This window comes from Penicillium riverlandense (assembly GCF_028828495.1).
Source record: "Penicillium riverlandense strain IBT 135883 chromosome Unknown utg000002l_segment0_segment0, whole genome shotgun sequence".
Lineage (NCBI taxonomy): Eukaryota > Fungi > Ascomycota > Eurotiomycetes > Eurotiales > Aspergillaceae > Penicillium > Penicillium riverlandense.
This window is the reverse complement of record NW_026643195.1, coordinates 1,312,760-1,331,695: the sequence shown is the minus strand read 5'-3', so window position 1 is coordinate 1,331,695 and position 18,936 is coordinate 1,312,760. Positions and strand designations below refer to the sequence as shown.

General features: G+C 50.0%; 8 protein-coding genes across 8 annotated transcripts; 6 read left to right on the top strand and 2 right to left on the bottom strand.

The window, feature by feature from the left end:
* Positions 1 to 247: 247 nt before the first annotated feature.
* Positions 248 to 1,405, top strand: N7474_002835 (uncharacterized protein; the record flags this gene model as incomplete). The annotated part of the gene is made up of 1 exon (XM_057194250.1): positions 248 to 1,405. One exon carries the CDS (start codon positions 248 to 250, stop codon positions 1,403 to 1,405), a length of 1,158 nt encoding a protein of 385 aa, XP_057055605.1.
* Positions 1,406 to 1,638: 233 nt separating this feature from the next.
* N7474_002834 (uncharacterized protein) lies at positions 1,639 to 3,392 on the bottom strand (the record flags this gene model as incomplete). Its single annotated transcript, XM_057194249.1, has 4 exons — positions 1,639 to 1,998; positions 2,053 to 2,341; positions 2,402 to 2,955; positions 3,018 to 3,392. The coding sequence occupies 4 exons, from the start codon at positions 3,390 to 3,392 to the stop codon at positions 1,639 to 1,641; spliced, it is 1,578 nt and encodes a 525-aa protein (XP_057055604.1).
* Positions 3,393 to 3,743: 351 nt separating this feature from the next.
* N7474_002833 (histidine phosphatase family protein) lies at positions 3,744 to 4,592 on the bottom strand (the record flags this gene model as incomplete). Its single annotated transcript, XM_057194248.1, has 4 exons — positions 3,744 to 3,801; positions 3,854 to 4,161; positions 4,223 to 4,352; positions 4,417 to 4,592. 4 exons carry the CDS (start codon positions 4,590 to 4,592, stop codon positions 3,744 to 3,746), a joined length of 672 nt encoding a protein of 223 aa, XP_057055603.1.
* A 1,588-nt stretch (positions 4,593 to 6,180) lies between these two features.
* On the top strand, positions 6,181 to 8,757 carry N7474_002832 (uncharacterized protein; the record flags this gene model as incomplete). Its single annotated transcript, XM_057194247.1, has 5 exons — positions 6,181 to 6,242; positions 6,318 to 6,937; positions 7,157 to 7,191; positions 7,518 to 7,639; positions 7,692 to 8,757. 5 exons carry the CDS (start codon positions 6,181 to 6,183, stop codon positions 8,755 to 8,757), a joined length of 1,905 nt encoding a protein of 634 aa, XP_057055602.1.
* Positions 8,758 to 8,960: 203 nt separating this feature from the next.
* On the top strand, positions 8,961 to 9,453 carry N7474_002831 (SNARE domain- containing protein; the record flags this gene model as incomplete). Its single annotated transcript, XM_057194246.1, has 3 exons — positions 8,961 to 8,986; positions 9,077 to 9,185; positions 9,295 to 9,453. The coding sequence occupies 3 exons, from the start codon at positions 8,961 to 8,963 to the stop codon at positions 9,451 to 9,453; spliced, it is 294 nt and encodes a 97-aa protein (XP_057055601.1).
* A 1,079-nt stretch (positions 9,454 to 10,532) lies between these two features.
* Positions 10,533 to 12,158, top strand: N7474_002830 (glycosyltransferase family 69 protein; the record flags this gene model as incomplete). The annotated part of the gene is made up of 1 exon (XM_057194245.1): positions 10,533 to 12,158. The coding sequence occupies one exon, from the start codon at positions 10,533 to 10,535 to the stop codon at positions 12,156 to 12,158; it is 1,626 nt and encodes a 541-aa protein (XP_057055600.1).
* An 860-nt stretch (positions 12,159 to 13,018) lies between these two features.
* On the top strand, positions 13,019 to 13,897 carry N7474_002829 (uncharacterized protein; the record flags this gene model as incomplete). The annotated part of the gene is made up of 1 exon (XM_057194244.1): positions 13,019 to 13,897. The coding sequence occupies one exon, from the start codon at positions 13,019 to 13,021 to the stop codon at positions 13,895 to 13,897; it is 879 nt and encodes a 292-aa protein (XP_057055599.1).
* Positions 13,898 to 16,893: 2,996 nt separating this feature from the next.
* On the top strand, positions 16,894 to 18,919 carry N7474_002828 (arrestin family protein; the record flags this gene model as incomplete). The annotated part of the gene is made up of 5 exons (XM_057194243.1): positions 16,894 to 16,955; positions 17,015 to 17,158; positions 17,218 to 17,536; positions 17,595 to 18,020; positions 18,071 to 18,919. The coding sequence occupies 5 exons, from the start codon at positions 16,894 to 16,896 to the stop codon at positions 18,917 to 18,919; spliced, it is 1,800 nt and encodes a 599-aa protein (XP_057055598.1).
* Between the last annotated feature and the right edge of the window lie 17 nt (positions 18,920 to 18,936).

The following is an 18,936-nucleotide window of genomic DNA, read 5'->3' as shown; positions in this document are numbered from 1 at the left end:
ACCCGGCCAAAGTTCGCCCCAAAAGGGACGATCTTGTCAAGGCGCAAATGTAATTCTTTACCTGCCGCCAGGACCTCTTTTCCAAGATTCTGGCGACACATCAACCAGCGGCGCTCTTGTTGCGAGGCTTAAACGCCACCAAGCCCATGGGAACGGGTCTCTAAATTCTGCCAGTCCACCACCGCAACATGTGCTGGCCTCTCTAACTTCTGCAACGGTTGTCACCGTCAATTACCGCCTCGGTACTATGGAACCATTTGATGATTCAAGCGAAGCAGCCAAACTGGAACAAAGTGCAGACAATTTACAAAATTCCATTACCAATGACCAACTGATCGACAAATCCAACTTTTATCAATACCCCACGCCCGTACACGACACGCTCGCCGGGTTTGACTGGATCCGAAACAATCTTCAGCCAGAACAGCTCGGAGTATTTGGGGCGCACATCGGTGGCTCATTGGCCCTCATGCTAGCTCTCACAGAGGCACAGTTAGTGCGAGCCGTCACCGCTCTAGAGCCTGTTTGTGACTGGCCTGGATTGGACGAGTACTGTATTAGTGAAGATATACCGGAAACGAAACCCGAACCAAGTACAGAGAGAAGCATTGGCTCCGACTCATCTTCGGCTATGAGCATCATGAAACAAAAGCGATCATCCAAGCGGAAAGGCTTCCGAGGAGCGGTAGCTCCTCCAGATCTAGTCCCACTCCTGAACGCACGCGAGCAGTTCTTCACAAGACCAGAGAAGTGCTTCGACGCCTTCGCCTCTCCGGTTCTCTTCCTTCGCTCCGCAGGGCGGGATGTCCCCCGCGCATTCCCACAGTATCTCACAGGACCGGAATACCCAGTCCCAACGACCAAAAACGCTGCCAAAACCACCTCGGCAGAGCATTACTCTGCGCTCGACGGATCTCTCTGGGATAGAGATGTCTATCCGGATGTAGATATTGAATCAGAAGATAGCGCCATCCCAGAAACGTCCAGCGGCCCTGTCATCCGCCGCCGGAAAGCGCTGTCACGCTGGCCGCCCTACGGATTGGACTATGGACTCAGCGGATCAACATGGTCTGGCCCTTCAAACGGTGTCGGACGCCTGCAGATGACGCTCCCATGGGTTCGGATCCTCCTGCCTGATGACAGTCTCTCATCGCTGGAGTCGCTTCATACTAGCCGACGGACAAAGTCTAAAGAGACCGAGGCGGAGACCACGATACTTGCGCGACAGGCTGAGGAGATGGTATCTGTTATGCAGCGGGCTTGCTTCTGGGGCCAGGAGAAGGGGGTTGGTGAGCGGCGGGTGACCCTGTCAGCGGTCCATATTAGTGCTGCTGATGGCACTGTTGAGCTAGATGAGGTGGGAAAGTGGTTGAAAGATGCGCTTGATGGGTCGATGGAAGAATAATCATAATATACCAATAATGTCGAAATTGGCTCTCTTTGGTAACTTTCAATGTGGCTCTGGATACTGGAGCCACATTATCCCCACACGGAGATACATTTCCCATTGTGAACATTTAACTCACATTCAACTCCAAATATCTCATCTAGAGACGGTATTTATCTATTTTTATGCCTATTGTAAGAAAACTCTCATAGAATTCATTTTCGTCGTGAAATCAGCCTATATTTCATATTTTACGAGCTCGTCCTGCGTTTCGCTTTCACCATCAAAGAATCTGCCAAGTCACTAATCCCCACACTCATCATAGCCGGAATCTTCCCATGAAAGTAACCTTCCTGGGCGCGAGTACGCTCTTGCTCATCTGCTAGCTCAAACTCAAACTCACGAAGCAGAGTGCTCATCAACTTGTATATATTCGTCATGGCCACAGTTTTTCCTATGCATTGTCGACCCCCAAGACCAAAATGCATCAGTAGCCGAGATTTGGTTGAAAATTCAGCATCGTCCCATCTAGAAGGATCAAAAATGTTATGATCAAGTCCCCAGACAGAAGCATTGTGGTGGAATGCATGATTGCAAACAGCGATAGAGGTCTAGGAAAGTTAGAAGAATACACAGTCGAAAAGTAGAACGATCCTCAAACTTACATATTGCGGGATATGATGTCCGGCAATAGTCAACCCGCCAGGAACGAGTACACGTCTTGCCAGCGGCATAGTAAACACAGGGGTGATTCGGAAATTTTCCTTCACGCAGTTTCGTAGATATGGTAAAGATGCTTCGACCACTGTGACAGGATAGGCATTTTCCTCTGGCTGAAGAGCAGGCAGGTTTTCATCGGTTTCGGCAACACACTTAGCCATAATTTCAGGGCAGTGAAGTAGATGGTAGAAAAGCAAGGCTGTAGTAGCGCTGGTTGTGTGTGTTCCTGCGATTCTGAAGTGTGGTAATGTTAGCGCCACAGTTGTGGATGCAGGGTTCTAACAGGAAACATACATGAATCCAAAGGCTTCTGTCTCTAGATCAACTCGAGTTAGATTCTTGCCCGTGTCTGGATGCTTTGCCAGAATCAAATTGGTAAGGATATCCTTTCTTTCTGAACCGTCCTTATTTCCATCACCCTTGGTGTTTAGAGCATCCAGCCTGTTTTGTACACATCGAGATGCGAGATCTGCGCAGGCCTTGCGGCCCTTGAACAACGCTTGCAGGCCTTCGTTAGGAACCAGTGGGAGCCACTTCTTGAGCTTTGCAGTCATCAACGGCCAGGCCCCTGTAATTGCTGCGAGCAAGCTATGTTCAATAACAGGAGGAACTCGAGTTTCGTCATCAGTGGCTTGGATGCCAAATGTTTGACTAAAGGCTAGCTCGCCCAATGTATCAATAACATAGTATTGAAGAGCCTTTTTGAGATCAAACACCTCCTGCTTTTCGGCATATGATGATATCTTATCTCTGAGAATCTTGACATTTGCGTCGAAATGCACTTCCATCTCTTTGACATAGCTTATTGAGAAGCTATGAGACATATGTCGCCGTCTGATGGAATGCTCCTGCGGGGGGGATGATGTTAGATATATCCACTGCTGTATAGGAATTGAAAAAAAGAACTAACACTTTCATCGCGCACCCCGAAAAGATTTGGATGAGCTGCCCCATACGCATCGTAGAATTCAGTCTTGGGCATCAAGTGAGCCCCTCTCTGATAGACAGCCCTGATCGCTTCTTCGTTGGTAATGCTGAGCTTGTCCGGACCATATCTAACAATGGAGCCGTATTCCTCATGGAGCCTTGTGAGATTATAGGGCTGTTGCAACGTCATGAATTGATGCACCTGCCAGAGATCGGTGAGCGAGGCTAGAAATGGCCCTGGATATCTGGCCAGTGGATGTAGGAATCGTTGATATATGACATAGCCGAGGATGAAGAAGATAATGGTGACTAGAGCAGTCTGGTAGGGGTGTTTCAAAACTTGGCAAAGGATAGTCATGTTTCACAAAGCGGATGGGGGTATGATCAAAGACCTCTGGTAGTTTCGGCCGGCAAATGGACACACTTTTATAGTTGAAAGAACTGATTGACTTTGGGTTCCCCACAAACGCAGATCGGCGGTATGTGTTTACACTAAAATAAAAGAAGCCACATCTACCAGGCGCCATAAATCACCTGCGGTAGCCACCCCCGTAATTTTTCCTCGGCCACTTCATCTGGGGCTCATGTGGGGAAATTTCCCATGTTTCCTCGCTCCTAGTTTGGGCAGAGATTTTTGAAGTCAGATTAACATTTGCACTGTCACTGCTTGTTCCGTATCCGGGTTCTACTACACGCCCAATGTACTGATTTACTCGGCTCTTGCGCCCAGGACAACTGCTGGTTCCTCAAAACTCTCGTGTTCGAAGCTCAAAACGAGTCAGTATTAAATCACGTAAGAGAACTGTAAGGAAAACTTACCATAGGACTCCCACCCCGGCCGTTTCTAATAACAACCTCATTCCGTGTTGCAATGGCTGCTCTGCCCACCTCAGAGCTAACGCCGGTAAAATGTGTCCATGAGCTACACAGACAATATCAGCTCCCGCGGGCGAGTCATGAATATTCTTCGCCGTTGAATCAGCCCCATTGAACTCTCTAATTTCTCCGATCAGCTTGTCCAACCTAGCCGCGACATCCTGAGGCGACCTAAATGAGATTAAGATTGATTGGTTTATGGACAGTCTGAAATGGGAGTATTCGCTCTTACTCTCCACCTTCGCACCCATCTATCCAGATATTCCATGGCCGATCTTTGTCCAAATTTCTGGAGGTTCTTGATCTTCGAACCTCGTCGATGGTCAATCCTTCGTAGTCCCCGTAGTCCCATTCTTGTAACAGTTCAGTGATGATAATATGAGCGGACGACTGGTTCTGGTCTCCTAAGCCTAAAAGCTGAAGTGTTCGGCGAGCTCTCTCTCTAGGAGAACAAAATCTCGACAAAAGTCGGTCAGAAGCACATGAAAATGCACCATGAGTCTCACATATGCTTGATACATTTTGGTTGGATCATTTTACCATCACCAACGAACGTTCTTGCGGTCCTTCGGACCTGTTCCTCACCATTTGATGTCAGAGGGACCTCGGTAGAGCCCGTGTGCTGTTGGTTCAAAGACCACTCCGTCTCTCCATGGCGAATAAGGAAAACTTTTGAAGACATTGCTATTTCAAAGGTCACTTGGTATTGAGGAAATGTTGTCAACAAGTTGAAGGACCTTTAAAAAGAGTAACTACGGGAATGAAGATGATGTCACTTCTACGTTAAAGTGTGACAATCTTATTGCTGCTCGGAAAGAGCGGGAATTGTGTGCAGAAGAGTCAGACTATGCTCCTGAGAATCCTGGAGCTATGTCACAGGAAGTCCTTGTACTCAACATATCTTGAATATTGTGTGGGTGGATCGGGCGTTGCTTTCACCACTTGAGAATTGCAGTATCTGAAAACAATTCGTACAATCTGCTGCATCTTGCTCTGACTCTTTTCATCATTGGTGTCCCCGTCGGTCTGCCTGTTGTGACAACAACGCTGGCGGTCGGAGCGGCTTACTCGGCGAAAGAAACGGTTATAGTGCAAAAATTGACAGCAATTGAAAGCTTAGCAGTATGTAAATTACACACGCCTAAAGAGTCAAGTTAAATTTGGCTCAATCTTCTAGAGGTTTGATGTTCTATGCTCCGATAAAACAGCTACATTGACGACAAAGACAGCGGTTGCAGAAGAAGAAGTTTAAGACTAGCGACAATTACCACATGATGCAATGTTTAATCTAAGGGTCGAAGACTAGCCTTATACTTAGGAGCTTGGCCGTCATAGCATACGAAGATTCAATCTCATACAAAAGACACTCGTCATGGAATATGTCCTATGCGTAGGGATTTGGCAGTTCCTGTAAAGACCAATTTACTATCCTTATTAAATAGAATCGGGTTCCTGATTGAGAGAACAAATCACGAGTCTGACTCTGTCTATTCTGGAACAGCTTGTACCAAGGTTTGGCCGAATAGCATTCGGCATAGACAGCTCGACAAAGTCTTTCTCGTTTCCATTAAGTTGAAAATCCCTCCCTCGGCTCTTAGTGACAAACAACACTAACTCCCCTCCTAGTCGAGTCCTACGCTGCTCTCGCGGTGTGGGTCATCCACAGTCAAATTAACATCCCCTCCTCCCCCCTCTTCTCTCCAAGTTCTTCCTACGTTGGCACCTCCTATGACTACCGGGTCTGGAACAAAAAGGCTCCAGTCAAATTACTATTTTTATCAGAGCAAAACAATAATTGATAGCAATCCATAGCAACTGTGATTGTGTCCTCCAAGTTGACAATTAAGCTGGTATCAAACCGCGATCCAATTAATTTCATTGGGCCTCTGACATGCCGCTAAGACAAGTACCCCGCGATTCTCCAATTTTGGAACTTCGCCTTCCTTTCTTCTGCGGCTTCCGGCACTTATTAGCACTTTCTAGATGCTGTGATAATGAGGCCGCGACGCCGAGCAGTGGGCAAGAGGATATCCTGCACCCGCTGTGAAAAGACCTTCTCCAAGTTGGAGCATTTGAACCGCCATGAACTAGCCCGTGCGTAACATCAAGGTGTACCCCAGTCTATGCCCGAGACATGTACAGGGTTTGAAATTTTCTACTTTCAGATACTGGCGAACGACCATTCAAGTGTCCTATCTGCGGCAAACAGTTTGCCCGAAGGTGATTAAACGAACACAACCCTCCTTGGGCCCATGATTAACTTGTCAGAGATGTTCTACTCCGTCATCGGCGAAATCATTTCTCAGATCGGGATTCCACAGACAAGGAGTCGGTGAGTGATCTCGTCGCTGTGCCTTAAACTGGGTGGTAATGTTGCTTGGCAGGCACAGGACATGCCGTCGTCCAGCTTGTTCCCAGTGGATCCATTTGCAGAGAGGCCAATAGTGATAAATGATCAAGTCGATGCGAACTATTCGGAGGAATTAAATTCGATACCACCAGTTATAACAGATGGCTTTGGTGCTAATCAGAGGGCCGTTCAACCGCTGGTGCAAGGGCCCCAAGCGGCTGCACGAGAGACGGAAGTTTATGAGAACACCGCCCTTTTCCCAGGAGAAGATCCAAACGCCAATTACCTGAATATCCTTTTCAATCCGCCAGTCCTCCCACACCTTTCCTCAAGCGACCTAATGTATGACGCAAATTCTCTGGGCCATAATGGCGGGGAGATCTTTGATGTCCACACAAATACTTTTGTCGAGAATGTTTCACGATCAGATTCCAGAAACGCCGATTGCGCACTGAAAAGAATCAATACCTCCTGGCCAGCAAGAGCGGAATCTCCCACCCGGCCTCGGCTCTGGCAAGATGTCGCCTTTGGCAGTATGGACAACATCTTTTCAAGTCCTGCCTTTGACATGATGGTTGAGCCTGCTAGCCAGACGCCAGAAAGTGATAATGGCACAGAAATCGATCTAAATTATGACATCAAGCGGCGCCTCCGAGATTTGAAGCGCAATATTTCGGGTACCAGGTGCAATTGCACCTGGAACACGGACTCAAGATGCAGCCAGCGCTATCTCTGCCTGAACACCGTGGAAGTATTTGACCAAGGTCTATATCTATATATTCACAGGTATCAACCAGTCCACCCTCTCTTACATCTGCCTACGTTCGACCCACAGAGTACCTCGACGCCGCTACTTTTTCTCATGTGTATGATTGGACTCTCTCTGTTGAAAACAGAAGAGGCCATGGACTTCATCAAAAAGACCTATCCGGTATGCGTGTTCGCTCCATTACCTTTGTATCTCTAATACATCCACAGGGGATTTTGAACGAGGTTTATATTCAGGTCCTCCACTCTGTTGATGGATCTCGATCAATAAATGACGTACTTAGCCCTCTCACATTGGCACATCACATGCTTTTTCTCTTCATATCCACGGGAGTGGGTCTTTATCTTTTACCATTTTTCAAGCGCTGTCTAACTATTCTAAAGGGAACGCTATGTCCGGAGAAGTCTCGACTCCTTTACATTCATACTTTGACTGTGAATACCCTTCAACCGACTTTTCTCAACAATAGAAGATAACATATCTTTTAGGCTGCACAAGGTTATGGTTTCTTCTGTTCCCGTCTTGGTCAATCCTTCGAATCACTGTACCCGCCACTCTTGGATGAAGAGGGCCGATGGAAGGCATGGAGCAGGGTAGAAGCAACAAAAAAGTAAGTATCTAGGTCGACAAATCCTCAAGATTCTAAAGTTTTGATTGATTAGCTTGATAATCGGTCTTCTACTGCACGACTCGTGGCTCTCGGGACTTTTCTCCTCGAGTCCCATCATTTCCGCAAACTCAATATATCTCGCCCTCCCTAGTGAAGATCTTCTCTACCGAGCTCCCTCTGCCGAAAAATGGATGCAGCTGGTAGCCCAAGGCTCCAGCACACTGACACCGACGTTGGAACTGTCATTCTATGGATTCCATCTGCCAGATGTACCATGCCCAGTTCATGCTTTCTCCATGTACGGGCTGTTATGCTCGATTCTCCTGCGTGTCTCAGCAGACTGCCACCGATTAGTCTCCAGTTCCGATTTATTTTCACCTGAACAACACAATAGCATTCCCTGGAATATTTGTCGCATAGATAAGCGCGGCAGCATCGCCGGTCGTCTTCTCATGCAGACCATCCAGTCCTACGACCAGACCTTTCGCGAGTCGAATCCAAACTGCATCGTGATATGGCACAGCGTGTGCATTCTATTGACCATTGATATCAATGTCCTGGAGCGTGGCGCTGGTCGGCACGGCCTAGAGGCAATGCATGAGGCCCGTCGAGCTCTTGCGCGGTGGGCACAAACTCCAAGCGCGCGGCGGTCATGTCTGCATGCCGCTCAGATATTTCGCACCCTATCCCATCGAAATCCAGCGGATGGAACGGCGTTTCAATCTGTCCGTGCTTTGTTTATGTCTGCTCTCGTGCTCGGACTGTACATTTTGATGGGGCCGACATACGAGAGAACTGGTGAAAGTGGTGTCTTTGACTTGGCAGATGCGGAAGTTGACTGGAAGGAGGTTGGAGATGAAGGGATTTCCATCTCCGGTTTACCAGATCCAAGTCACACATCCAGTCAGAATGCTGAGGAGAATCCGGCCGTCTACTTCATCCGCCATGGTGGACCCATCCTCTTCTCCGGCAAAACATACCGCCCGGGAGCTCGGCACGCGCAACGCATGATACTGGACTTCGCCGGGCTGTTAGACGAGGTGGGTACACACTGGATGGCAGATTATGCGCGTCTGCTATACATGGTGAATGACACCATGGGGAATCCAGGGACATGAATAATTCAATTCCATGATATACTGCATATACTTCGTAAATCACGTGACCTGTCAGCTCGTCGGCTCGGCCGTTGGCCGTGGCCAAGCCCTTCCCTGTCTTCCCTCATCCCATCCCAGTTTTACCACCTTTCTGTCCTGTCAAGGCAAAGGCAATTAAAACTCCCGACCAGAGCAGTATTCGCCGTCCCTAGGCACCCGACAAGATGAGCGATGCCTACGAGCGCGAGCAGTACGTCCCCTTTCCTCTTTAACCTACCCGGTAGCCTGTCGCCGCTTCGGCTTCTGGTCTGCTGCGACCGTTTCTGACAGTTGTGACCAGACAAAACAATGCGCTCCTCAACTCTCTTTCATCAAAGGTCTCCGCCCTCCGATCCGTGACGATCGATATCCATGACAATGCGCGGGACCAGGACACCCTCGATCATTCGGTACGTCTACCGGAACCCATCTCGCACCACCGTTTTTTCTATCTGGACCTGGAGAATCATTTGCGACTATGATTTGTCAGATAAATGCTAACGTCTTCCCCGTAACCAGAGCGAAGTATTCTCCTCATTCTCGACGAACCTGAAAGGCAGCGCCTCTCGACTGACGCTGATGGCAAAACAAGGCGACACGGTCGCTGTCCTCAAAATCGCGGGCATGTGTATCGCGGCGGGCATATTGATTTATATGATCCTGGGATGGATCTTTTAAGAGAGATGTGCGCGACGATGAGAATGGCGGGAGGGATGGGCACAACGGACAGCTTGTCATTGCAAGTTGTGTCTCTATACCATCCGCCATCGTGCGTTGATCACTCGCTGGCCCGAGAAACAAATCAACTCATGGCTTTTTGGACTCCTCCCTGACAGGATCACTCTCAAGATCACCTTGAGACCTATGTGGCACGATGTGGCTCCGGTTGCCTCCCAACAACCGCCTCGTCTTGGCCCGATCGATTGACGTTGTGACGACTTTGCAAACAAACCAAGCTGTAGTGGAGTTATTTTTTCTTTGCCCTGGGTATAAATTTGTTTTCCCCCTGTTTGCATATGGGTGTGAGGGGTGTGTGGTTTTCTCCTTGCTGTGTCATTAATCAAGGCCTGTTGTCTCTCCTGGACATAATTTGCACTCCGAAGCGCTCTTTCTTTTTTTTTTTTATCACCAACCTAATAATATACACTGCAACATATACGAGTCTTTCGCTGCTACTTTTTAATTTGCTCATTCCATCCGAACCCGATATTTAGTGTCGGGTACGCACTCAGGATTAGGGTTGGCATGCACTAACCCAATGCGGAGGTTCGGACCACAACATACAACAGGTTGGCCAACGCCCAGAACCCCTAGAAAGCCCAGAACCCCTAGAAATAGGAAGGATATTCTTAGACAATCAGAGCATCATCTATGACCTGATCCACGAACCTTATTATCGCTCTGGTGGGTCTCGAGTGCAGTCAGTGAAGCGGTGGCTGTTTCCGGCGGTCCACCCGCCCAAACCCCCGTATTCGGACCCGAAGTATGGCTTGATGCGCTTGCGGGATGGCATTCGGGTTATTTGTAGTAAGCAGACGCAACGAGAGGGACAAAATTGTTTGCGACCTCTACCCTGTTGCTGGTGGCACCAGTTGAGGATTTTCGATTCTATTCTTCTCTTTCTTTCTTCCTCGTCAATTTTCTTGGTCACTGCTCGACGCCTCTCGTTAACTTCGAAGACAAGCCAGCCTCTTCGATTTTTACACCCGTTATTACTCCTTGTCGCACACCACTTGCCGCCAGCAGGATATGCGATCATGGTGAGAGCCCGACAATACCAGGCCCTGGTGGCCGGCATCACCCTAGTCCTCGGTCTATGGTTCATGCTGGCGTGGTTCCACGAGTTGAATATCCTAAGATGGAATCACGATGCCTACCTCGACGTTTTTCACGGTAGTCTGCCACCAGTACCGCATTACCAGCCGGGCGAACCGCCATTCCAATCGCACAAGGTAGACGAGCAGCAGCCTCAAAGCAGTGGTGATTTTGACGGTTCGTTCCCTGCGGATGACAGGTTGAAGGAGGACGTGAAGACGAAGATAGATAGTCCGGAAATGGGACATGTCGAGAATGCCGACTTGGCGCTGTCTCCGTCTCCTGTCTCTGCCTTGGTGATGCCGACGTCACTGATGGGAAGCGCAACGCCAACACCTTCGCACTCTTGGTATGGAGATTGGAATCCCGCGTGGGATGACAAGGATACTTGGCCGAAGCTCTCGAAACCTAGCAACCCAACATCCACACACTCAACAGTCCTATCGTTACCAACATCTCATATCTCGCACGCCACGTTGAAAGAGTACATCTACTCGATCATGGACTTCCGAAACAACCCCATCGGCAACCGGATGTCATGCCCGTCAGAGATCGGATCGCGGTATAAGCTACTACGCGGAGAGGCCGCACACGGGGGCCAAGTGCGGTACTTCTTCGCGCTGAACCTGCATCAGTCTCAGCTGGTGCTTCCACGGCTGATGAGCAGTATCATTGAAGCGATGCGGTTCCTGGGACCGGAGCACTGCGCCATCTCTGTGGTCGAAGGACGGTCCACAGACGGCACGGATGATATTCTGCGGGCGCTGAAGCCGCAGGTCGAGGCTATGGGGGCTCAATTCTTCCTCGAACACAGTAGCCTTGACCCCAAGGATGGCCATGTGAACCGCATTGAAGCGCTGGCGGAACTGCGGAATGCAGCGCTGGCACCGTTGAAGGCTAATTATGGGATGAAAAATTTGGCGGGAACGTACTCCCCCGACGCGGTTGTGATTTTCATCAACGATATCGCGATGTGTCCGGAGGATATCCTGGAACTGGTATACCAGCACGTCAATCAAGACTCGCACATGACATGTGCCTTCGACTGGATCTTCAACGGGACCTCATTCTATGACGTCTGGGTCTCGCGGTCACTGGTAGGCAACTTGTTCTTTGAGATCCCGCACGACGGGTCGTGGACCTATAACAAGGACCTATTCTTCGACGACCCGTACAGCCGAAAGCGGTACGAAGCGTTCCGCCCGCTGCAGGTGTACTCCTGCTGGGGAGGGATGGTCGTGCTGGACGCAGCCCCATTTGTTGCAGAGACCGTCAAGTTCCGCGCTTCCAGGGAGGGCGAGTGTTACATGGGTGAGCCCACGCTGCTTGCGAAAGATCTTTTTCGTCACGGGCTCGGCAAGATCATGGCTGTGCCTTCTGTTAATGTTGCGTACAATGATGACGAGGCGTTGGGCACGAAGGCAAAGCATGGATATGTTGCTGACCATGTTAATATGTCACGTTCTCTCATGGCCAACGAGGAGTTTGTTGAGTGGCAGCTTGCGCCGCCGCCTATGGTGAAGTGTCTCCCGAACTTTAATCAACCGTCCTGGGTGCCGCCGACATAATGGTTGGAGGGTGATTAATGTTTGGTGCTCACCTCCGATATTGTATTATTTTCTCTCTCCATGTTCTAGATATCCTTGGGACTAAACTGGGTGTTCATTTTGGGCGTTGGGGTCGCAAATATCTCTTTTCTTTCTATTTCAAATGTGACTGGAGCTAATTTAGGCGCAAGTTGACAGAATAATATGATTTTCAATCTGTACGAGGGATGCCCGAAGGACATACAGTAGTCGAACAAGACCAGACCACTTACAACATCAAGCACGTCGACAGCGAAGTATCAGCAGTGTACATACTACGACGGCGATGCAAAAATGACCAACTAATTGCGTCTTTAAATCACCTAGCTACCAACCTCCGATTCCCTAAAATGCCAAGCCACTCGCCGACAGCCCAGTCTCCGGATCTAAAGTCTTGTGGATGTTTCTCTGGCTTTGAACCACCAGAAAAATGAGAACTGATTTAGTAGTGGGATGCTCCATACTCCTATACTTTTGGCTATTCGATAAACTGAAAAATGTTCGGCTGTTTTCTACGGGGCAGCGTTCCTCAAATCACCTTTAACCATGCGTACTGTAGGGTCTGACATCGAGTGACATGATCAGCAGGAAGCCTTGGCAATGCCAGTATCGTAGCCTATTCCAGTACACATTATTTGCCCGGGTAAAGCGGGAATAGAGTACCGAATAGATTATTCGTATAGATAGCAAAAGTACGATATAAGAGTCATCACTCCTCGTCATTTCCGTCTCACCTAATACAACACTATTCCCGTTGATGAATTTCTTTTTGCAATATCTTAAAAATATTCGTCTGCATCTGTGCGTGCCATCTGTCTGATATAGTAGAGAAGGAATCGAAGATGCTTGCAATCATCGGAGCAACCGGCAAGGTCGGCTATAGCACATCATTAACGTTACGCAAGGCAGGCGTACCAGTCAGAGCTATTCTCCGTGATGCGTCAAAGGGGGCACCGCTACGTGAGATTGGATGCGAGATCGCCATAGCCGACCTACAGGATTCTGTAGCCCTCGCTGAGGCGATTCGCGATGCTGATACTGTCCAGGTCATCCTTCCGCCCTTCCTGCAGGCGAAGGACACGACCGGGGAAATGGTGAGAGCGATCGAAAGCCTCGCGGACGCGCTCGAGAAGGCACGCCCGAAACGGGTGCTAGCGATTTCTGACTACGGAGCTCATATTGCCTATGACATTGGGATGCCTACGATGTACCGTTTATTCGAGGAGCGGCTCAGGCAACTCAATTGCCAGAAGATATTCCTACGATCGGCGGAACATATGCAAGGATGGGGACGCGTTATCCCACCGGCTATAGCGTCCGGCACCCTACTGAGCTTTCATGACCCGGCCGACATGCTATTCCCAACAATCTCGGCGCCAGATCTCGGCTTGATCGCCGCTGACCTCTTGTTACAGCCTGCTGGTGAGAAGGATGTGCAGGTTGTCCATGCTGAGGGACCGCGCCGGTATAGCGCCAACGATGTCGTGACGGCATTAAGCAAGCTATTGGGCCGGACAATCAAAATAGAATCCGTACCTCGTTCACAATGGAAGGAGACTCGTGAGCGGGTCTTGACCGCAAACCTCGCCGAACTCTTGATCAAATTCAATGATGCCCAGAACAAGGGTGACTTAGTCGACGTCGAGCCAAACTCCAGCGAAGTTCGCTATGGCGCGACAGACTTAATTGACGCACTGCGGCCGCTCCTTCCGCCCCAGTGAGTTCCAACTCCGGCTCTAGGCGGCATGGTCAGTTTGAGGATTTTGTTTACATGATCTAGGGCTGATGATTCTCATGTTACGAAGGAGTTTATATCATAAGTCTTTACCACCTATATTCTCAGGTGACCACTATCTGTTGAAGCCTAAGTTGTGAGGTGCCAGGAATAGTTACTCCACAAGAATCACCTGGTTTAGTCGTCAGGGAAAGTAGGATCTGGGAAAGAAAAGAAGTGAGCGTGGATCAAGCCAGTTGCCCCTCCATCTCCTCCACCCCTTTAATTTGGGCGTAAGTTGGTTTACAATATCGTACAATGACACCTTGGAATGTGTACCTTGATGAAAATCCTAATTAGAGGGCATTAAACAAGAATCCTCTCGAGTCAAATCCGAGGAATCCCCGCGTTCCCACACATAGATTTCCGAGCGCTGGTTGTCAAGCGTTGATAAATCAATGTGACAGCAAGAACCACCCACAATTAGAATTACCAATCGTGAATGTGATAGGGGCACTTCCTGCCAAATTGGACACATTATTGTTGACTGAAGGATCACAGGTAGCGTTATTTGGGTTATCTAGAAAGCATGCGCTCGGAGAGAAAAAATAACCAGAGCAGGTCCCAGAGTATGTTAAACAATCCACGCAGCAGCCATATGCATCTGTCGTTGGAAGTGATTGAATGAAATGTCGGTCAACAGACCCTGCTATGTTTTTTGACTGTTCATTTGACTGATATGGTTGTCTGGGCTGCAAGCTGCGCAGTAGGTTGCCATAGGAGCTTCCACAGTAGCAGTGCTAGTAGACTGGGTTAGCAGTAAATAATGACGAGCTTTGGCAATACAAGCAATGCGCTAGAAATAGGATCGTCGCGAATCAAGCCATATAAAAAGCACGAGAGTATAGCACGATGTGAGACGCAGATGTCTATTTGAGCATACATACTAGTACTTTTCTAGGAAACGTGCTAGGTCTAGATCCTATCAGCGAAGCCTTTAAGGATCTAGACTTTCCTTAGCTGGCAATCGGTATATCGCTAAGTCTTTCTGTAAAAGAAGGTGTTAGGCCACGGTTATGTGAGTAGCCGACGTGACGCCTTGTCAGGCCCCCTCCGATGGGATCAAATAAAGAAATTTGACATGTGTTTCGTTTCCTGTCCACTGAACCCTGCCGCAGCTATCGTAGTGGGTCTTTAGATCCGTGTTTTTATTTTATTTATTTTTTATTTTTTTCGTCCCGAGAGGGTGTGCCCTATCTCCGGGCGACCATTGGTGAACTTGCCTGTCAAATGGGATCCACATTTATTTCCTCAGTTGTATGGTAAAAGGGCGATAGGTTTCGGATGATTCCGTCGATAAGACCTAGGTGTCAAAATTTCTGTTTCTAGCCTGAAGTAGCCGGTGGCCTTGCGCTATGGAGATCTCTTACCCGGCGACACGACATAGTTGATCAATTTTTTGCATAGTATCGGCAAAAACCAAGGCGATTTGAGGTTTGCTGGAGCTATGTGCTATATGGCACTGCAAAACAGTTAGCGTGCCATGTACTCCGTAAGAGGGAACCCTTTGCAGGTGTGGCGTGCTGAGAATGGCAAGTACGCCGGGTGATGTCAGGTTCCATTGGACAGGATAGCTTGAAGCTAGTTACATATGCAGCGCAGCTATTATGAGCTGCAGCAAGAGAAGCACGCTCCAGATCCACAAGACCGAGTTCAGCCACTCGGATGATGCGATGGATGATGCCTGTCGACCGTGAACACGTCCACACCGGGCGCTGGATGGAGCTGCTGCGCAAATGGATCTGCAAATCAGGGACAGCGCGGCGAACCACCGACGGTGATGACATACGTAGTGTACTTGCGAAAGCTAAGCAGTGATCTGCCTGGATCCCGGAGTGGGTCCGAACAAAAAAATTCTTGACGGGTGGAGACCTTGGGACAGGAGTATTGTAGTCCGCAGTGACGAAATCATATTGTAGCCTCATCTCTAGAACCCTGAGGGACTGTTGCTGTGTGACTCAAAACTGACGACTTCATTTCATGAGAGAGTGTTCTAGACCGATCTGGCGAGCAGGCTCGCGGTCAAGAGTAAGAATTGTCGACAGAGTAATCAACCAGAGCAATCAACCAGGGCAACACACCGGGATGAGCAGAATCGGGATGCCGGTATGCCGTCCCGGTGAACAGCGGTCGAGAGCCGCCCGGGTCGTACAAGGGATCCCGATAGGGCCCGTCGTGGAGCCATTACCCTTATTGGACGGCAGCATGCTCTTTTCTGTAGACCGGTGGATCGGTTCTTGCTTTATCCTCCCGTGTGGTCGCAGCAACTCCGAGTGGCCGGCCATTCAGAGAATTGCTGATGAGTGGAGCTCCGATCTGTCTCGAACGCAGCAAAACAGACAGATCGAGTGCCTGGCGGGTCCTAGTACCAATAATGATGGCGCCATCCGTATCTCACGGCTGTCAATAATAATAGTAACGATCGGGTCGTCTCGTCGCGATAAGTGTCGCCCGAGGCTATGGCGTGATGGACCTGGATAAACAAAAGGCCCTGCTCCTCAGCCCTTTTGTTCATATGATCGCGCTGACGTAAATGTCACCGGTTAATTCCTGTCTCAATCAATTCTTCTGTCTGTCTGTCTTTTTGATTTTCCTCATCTTCTTCTCCCTTCTCCCTCTCTGTCTTCCATACAATCTCTTATCATCCCACCATCCCACTTCGGCCTAGCATTATCGCGCTATCGCCACCAACCCGACCGTCGACGGAAACGGACTGACTCCACCACGACCCGTTGTCGGACCGGATTGATTCTGGACATTCACCCGGTAGATCGCGAAAAAAGAGAAGCGGAAAAAAATACACCAGGACGTACTACCCTGTTTTATTTTATTTTTTTAATTTGGTCTCCTCTTCATTCTCATCCTCCTCTCCCTCTCTCGCCCACACAAACTGCTATCCTCCGACACACAAGCGACCCCCCCGTCGCATTCAGCTGGCACGTCATGGCTCTCAGCTTTTTTAGTGGTGGCGGGAGCGCAAGCAATGCCAAGTACTTCGATATCCGGTGAGTCAGATCCCCAGGCCGAGCCCTGTAGCCAACCCGCTAATAATAATTGTGTTCAGGCTAAACGACGACTACATCGTGTTCCGAGGTGGTGAAGATGAAGCTGCCAGCGCCCATCTCAAGGGCACCTTGGTGTTGTGCTTGTCGGAACCGCTGTCGATCAAGCACCTGCGCCTACAGTTAACGGGCATGTCGCGCGTGTGGTAAGACATTCTTGATGCCGAGGTAAATCTTCCTCCTTTCTGACAAATCGGTCGTGCAGCTGGCATCTGCCCTCCACCTCGACTGCCGGTGGCCGCAAGTCGTGGCGCGAACGAGTCTTCTACGAGCAGACCTGGCGATTCCGGGACCCGGGCAAAGGCAAGACCGAGATCCTAGCGGCGGGCAACTATGAGTATCCCTTCGACGTCATCCTGGAGGGCTCGATGCCCGAAAGCGTGGAGGGTCTGCACGAGACATGGGTGATGTACCGGTTCAAGGCAGAGATCGGCAGAAAATACGCCAAAGACATCGTGGTTCGCAAGCCGCTGCGAATCATCCGGACGCTCGATCCCAGCGCTCTCGAGCTATCGCATGCAATGGTAGGTTTGGGATTTGATCTGGACAGGGTAGCTTTCGCTGACATTTTTCTGCACACAGTCTGTCGATAACATCTGGCCGAACAAGATCGAATACTCCATCTGCACACCCACCAAGGCGGTCATTTTCGGAACGTCGATCCGCGTGGATTTCAAATTGATCCCCTTGCTCAAGGGCCTGCGCATCGGTCAAATCACATCGCAGCTGATCGAGAGCCACGATCTGACGCTTAATCCGGAAGACCCCGAGTCGATTCGCAACACATACAAAATCACCAGGACGATCCTGACCGACGAGGTTGAAGTGGACGAAAATAACATAGAAATCATCGATGAGGCAGCCGAGGGACACCAACTTGTGCGATACCTGGATATGCCCCATACCCTGACCCGGTGTCTGCAGGACACAGATACCAAGGGCATTAAAATTCGACACAAGCTCAAGTTCCGCATTCAATTACACAATCCGGACGGCCACGTCAGCGAGGTAAGCATTGTTCGTACGGTGTATCCTGTCCAATACTAATGGTGATGCAGCTACGCGCGACACTCCCGGTATCCATTTACATTTCGCCACATATCGCAATCGATGAACAGAACAATCTCGTGGAGGTAACCCCGCAGGCGACCCAGAGAGCCGTGGATGAAATGGCTCAGCATGCGCCTCCCTTGTACGGTGAACACCAGTTCGATCAACTGTACAGCGAACTAGATCCCAGCGGCTACCGAACACCTGGCCCTGGTAGTGGTCCAGGCACGCCATTCGGCCCGCTGAGCCGCAATCTCTCAGCGGAGAACCTCGCCTCCATGAATGCCTTGACGACGACAGACATCTCCGCTTCGGCTCTGCAGAGCCGTCTAGCCAATTTGAGCACCAACCCAGTCGGACAACCCACGTCCAATGAGCCGCACGACTCTCCTCCACCAGAGGGTGATGCCGCGCCGCGACGGGTTCATATTAATACGGATTACTTTGGCGCCTCGTCTGGTACCAACACGCACAACCCCGGCAGCCCCGATTTGTCGCGGAGACCATCCGACGAAGTCGACCACGACCATATCCCCTCCGGCATGGCGACGCCCTTCCATCCTCAATACGCCGAGGTCGAAACCCTGAGTCGGGTACCCAGTTACTCGACTGCCGTTCGCAGCACCATTCGGCCGTGCGACACTGGTTTGCCCGACTACAACGCCGTCATGGCAAGCGACGTTCCCACGCCGCCGGTGATCCAGTCTCCGCAGCAGGCTTATCTGCGTAGCGGTCGGTCAACCGGCACCTCGACCCCTGCAGAGGTGCCTAGCCGCTCCCCATATTTCGAGGCTCGCGGCACCGCTGCCGACGACGAGGAACGCCGACTTCGCCTTGTCCAAGCCCGAGCGAGGTAGGAGCACCCACTCGCTCT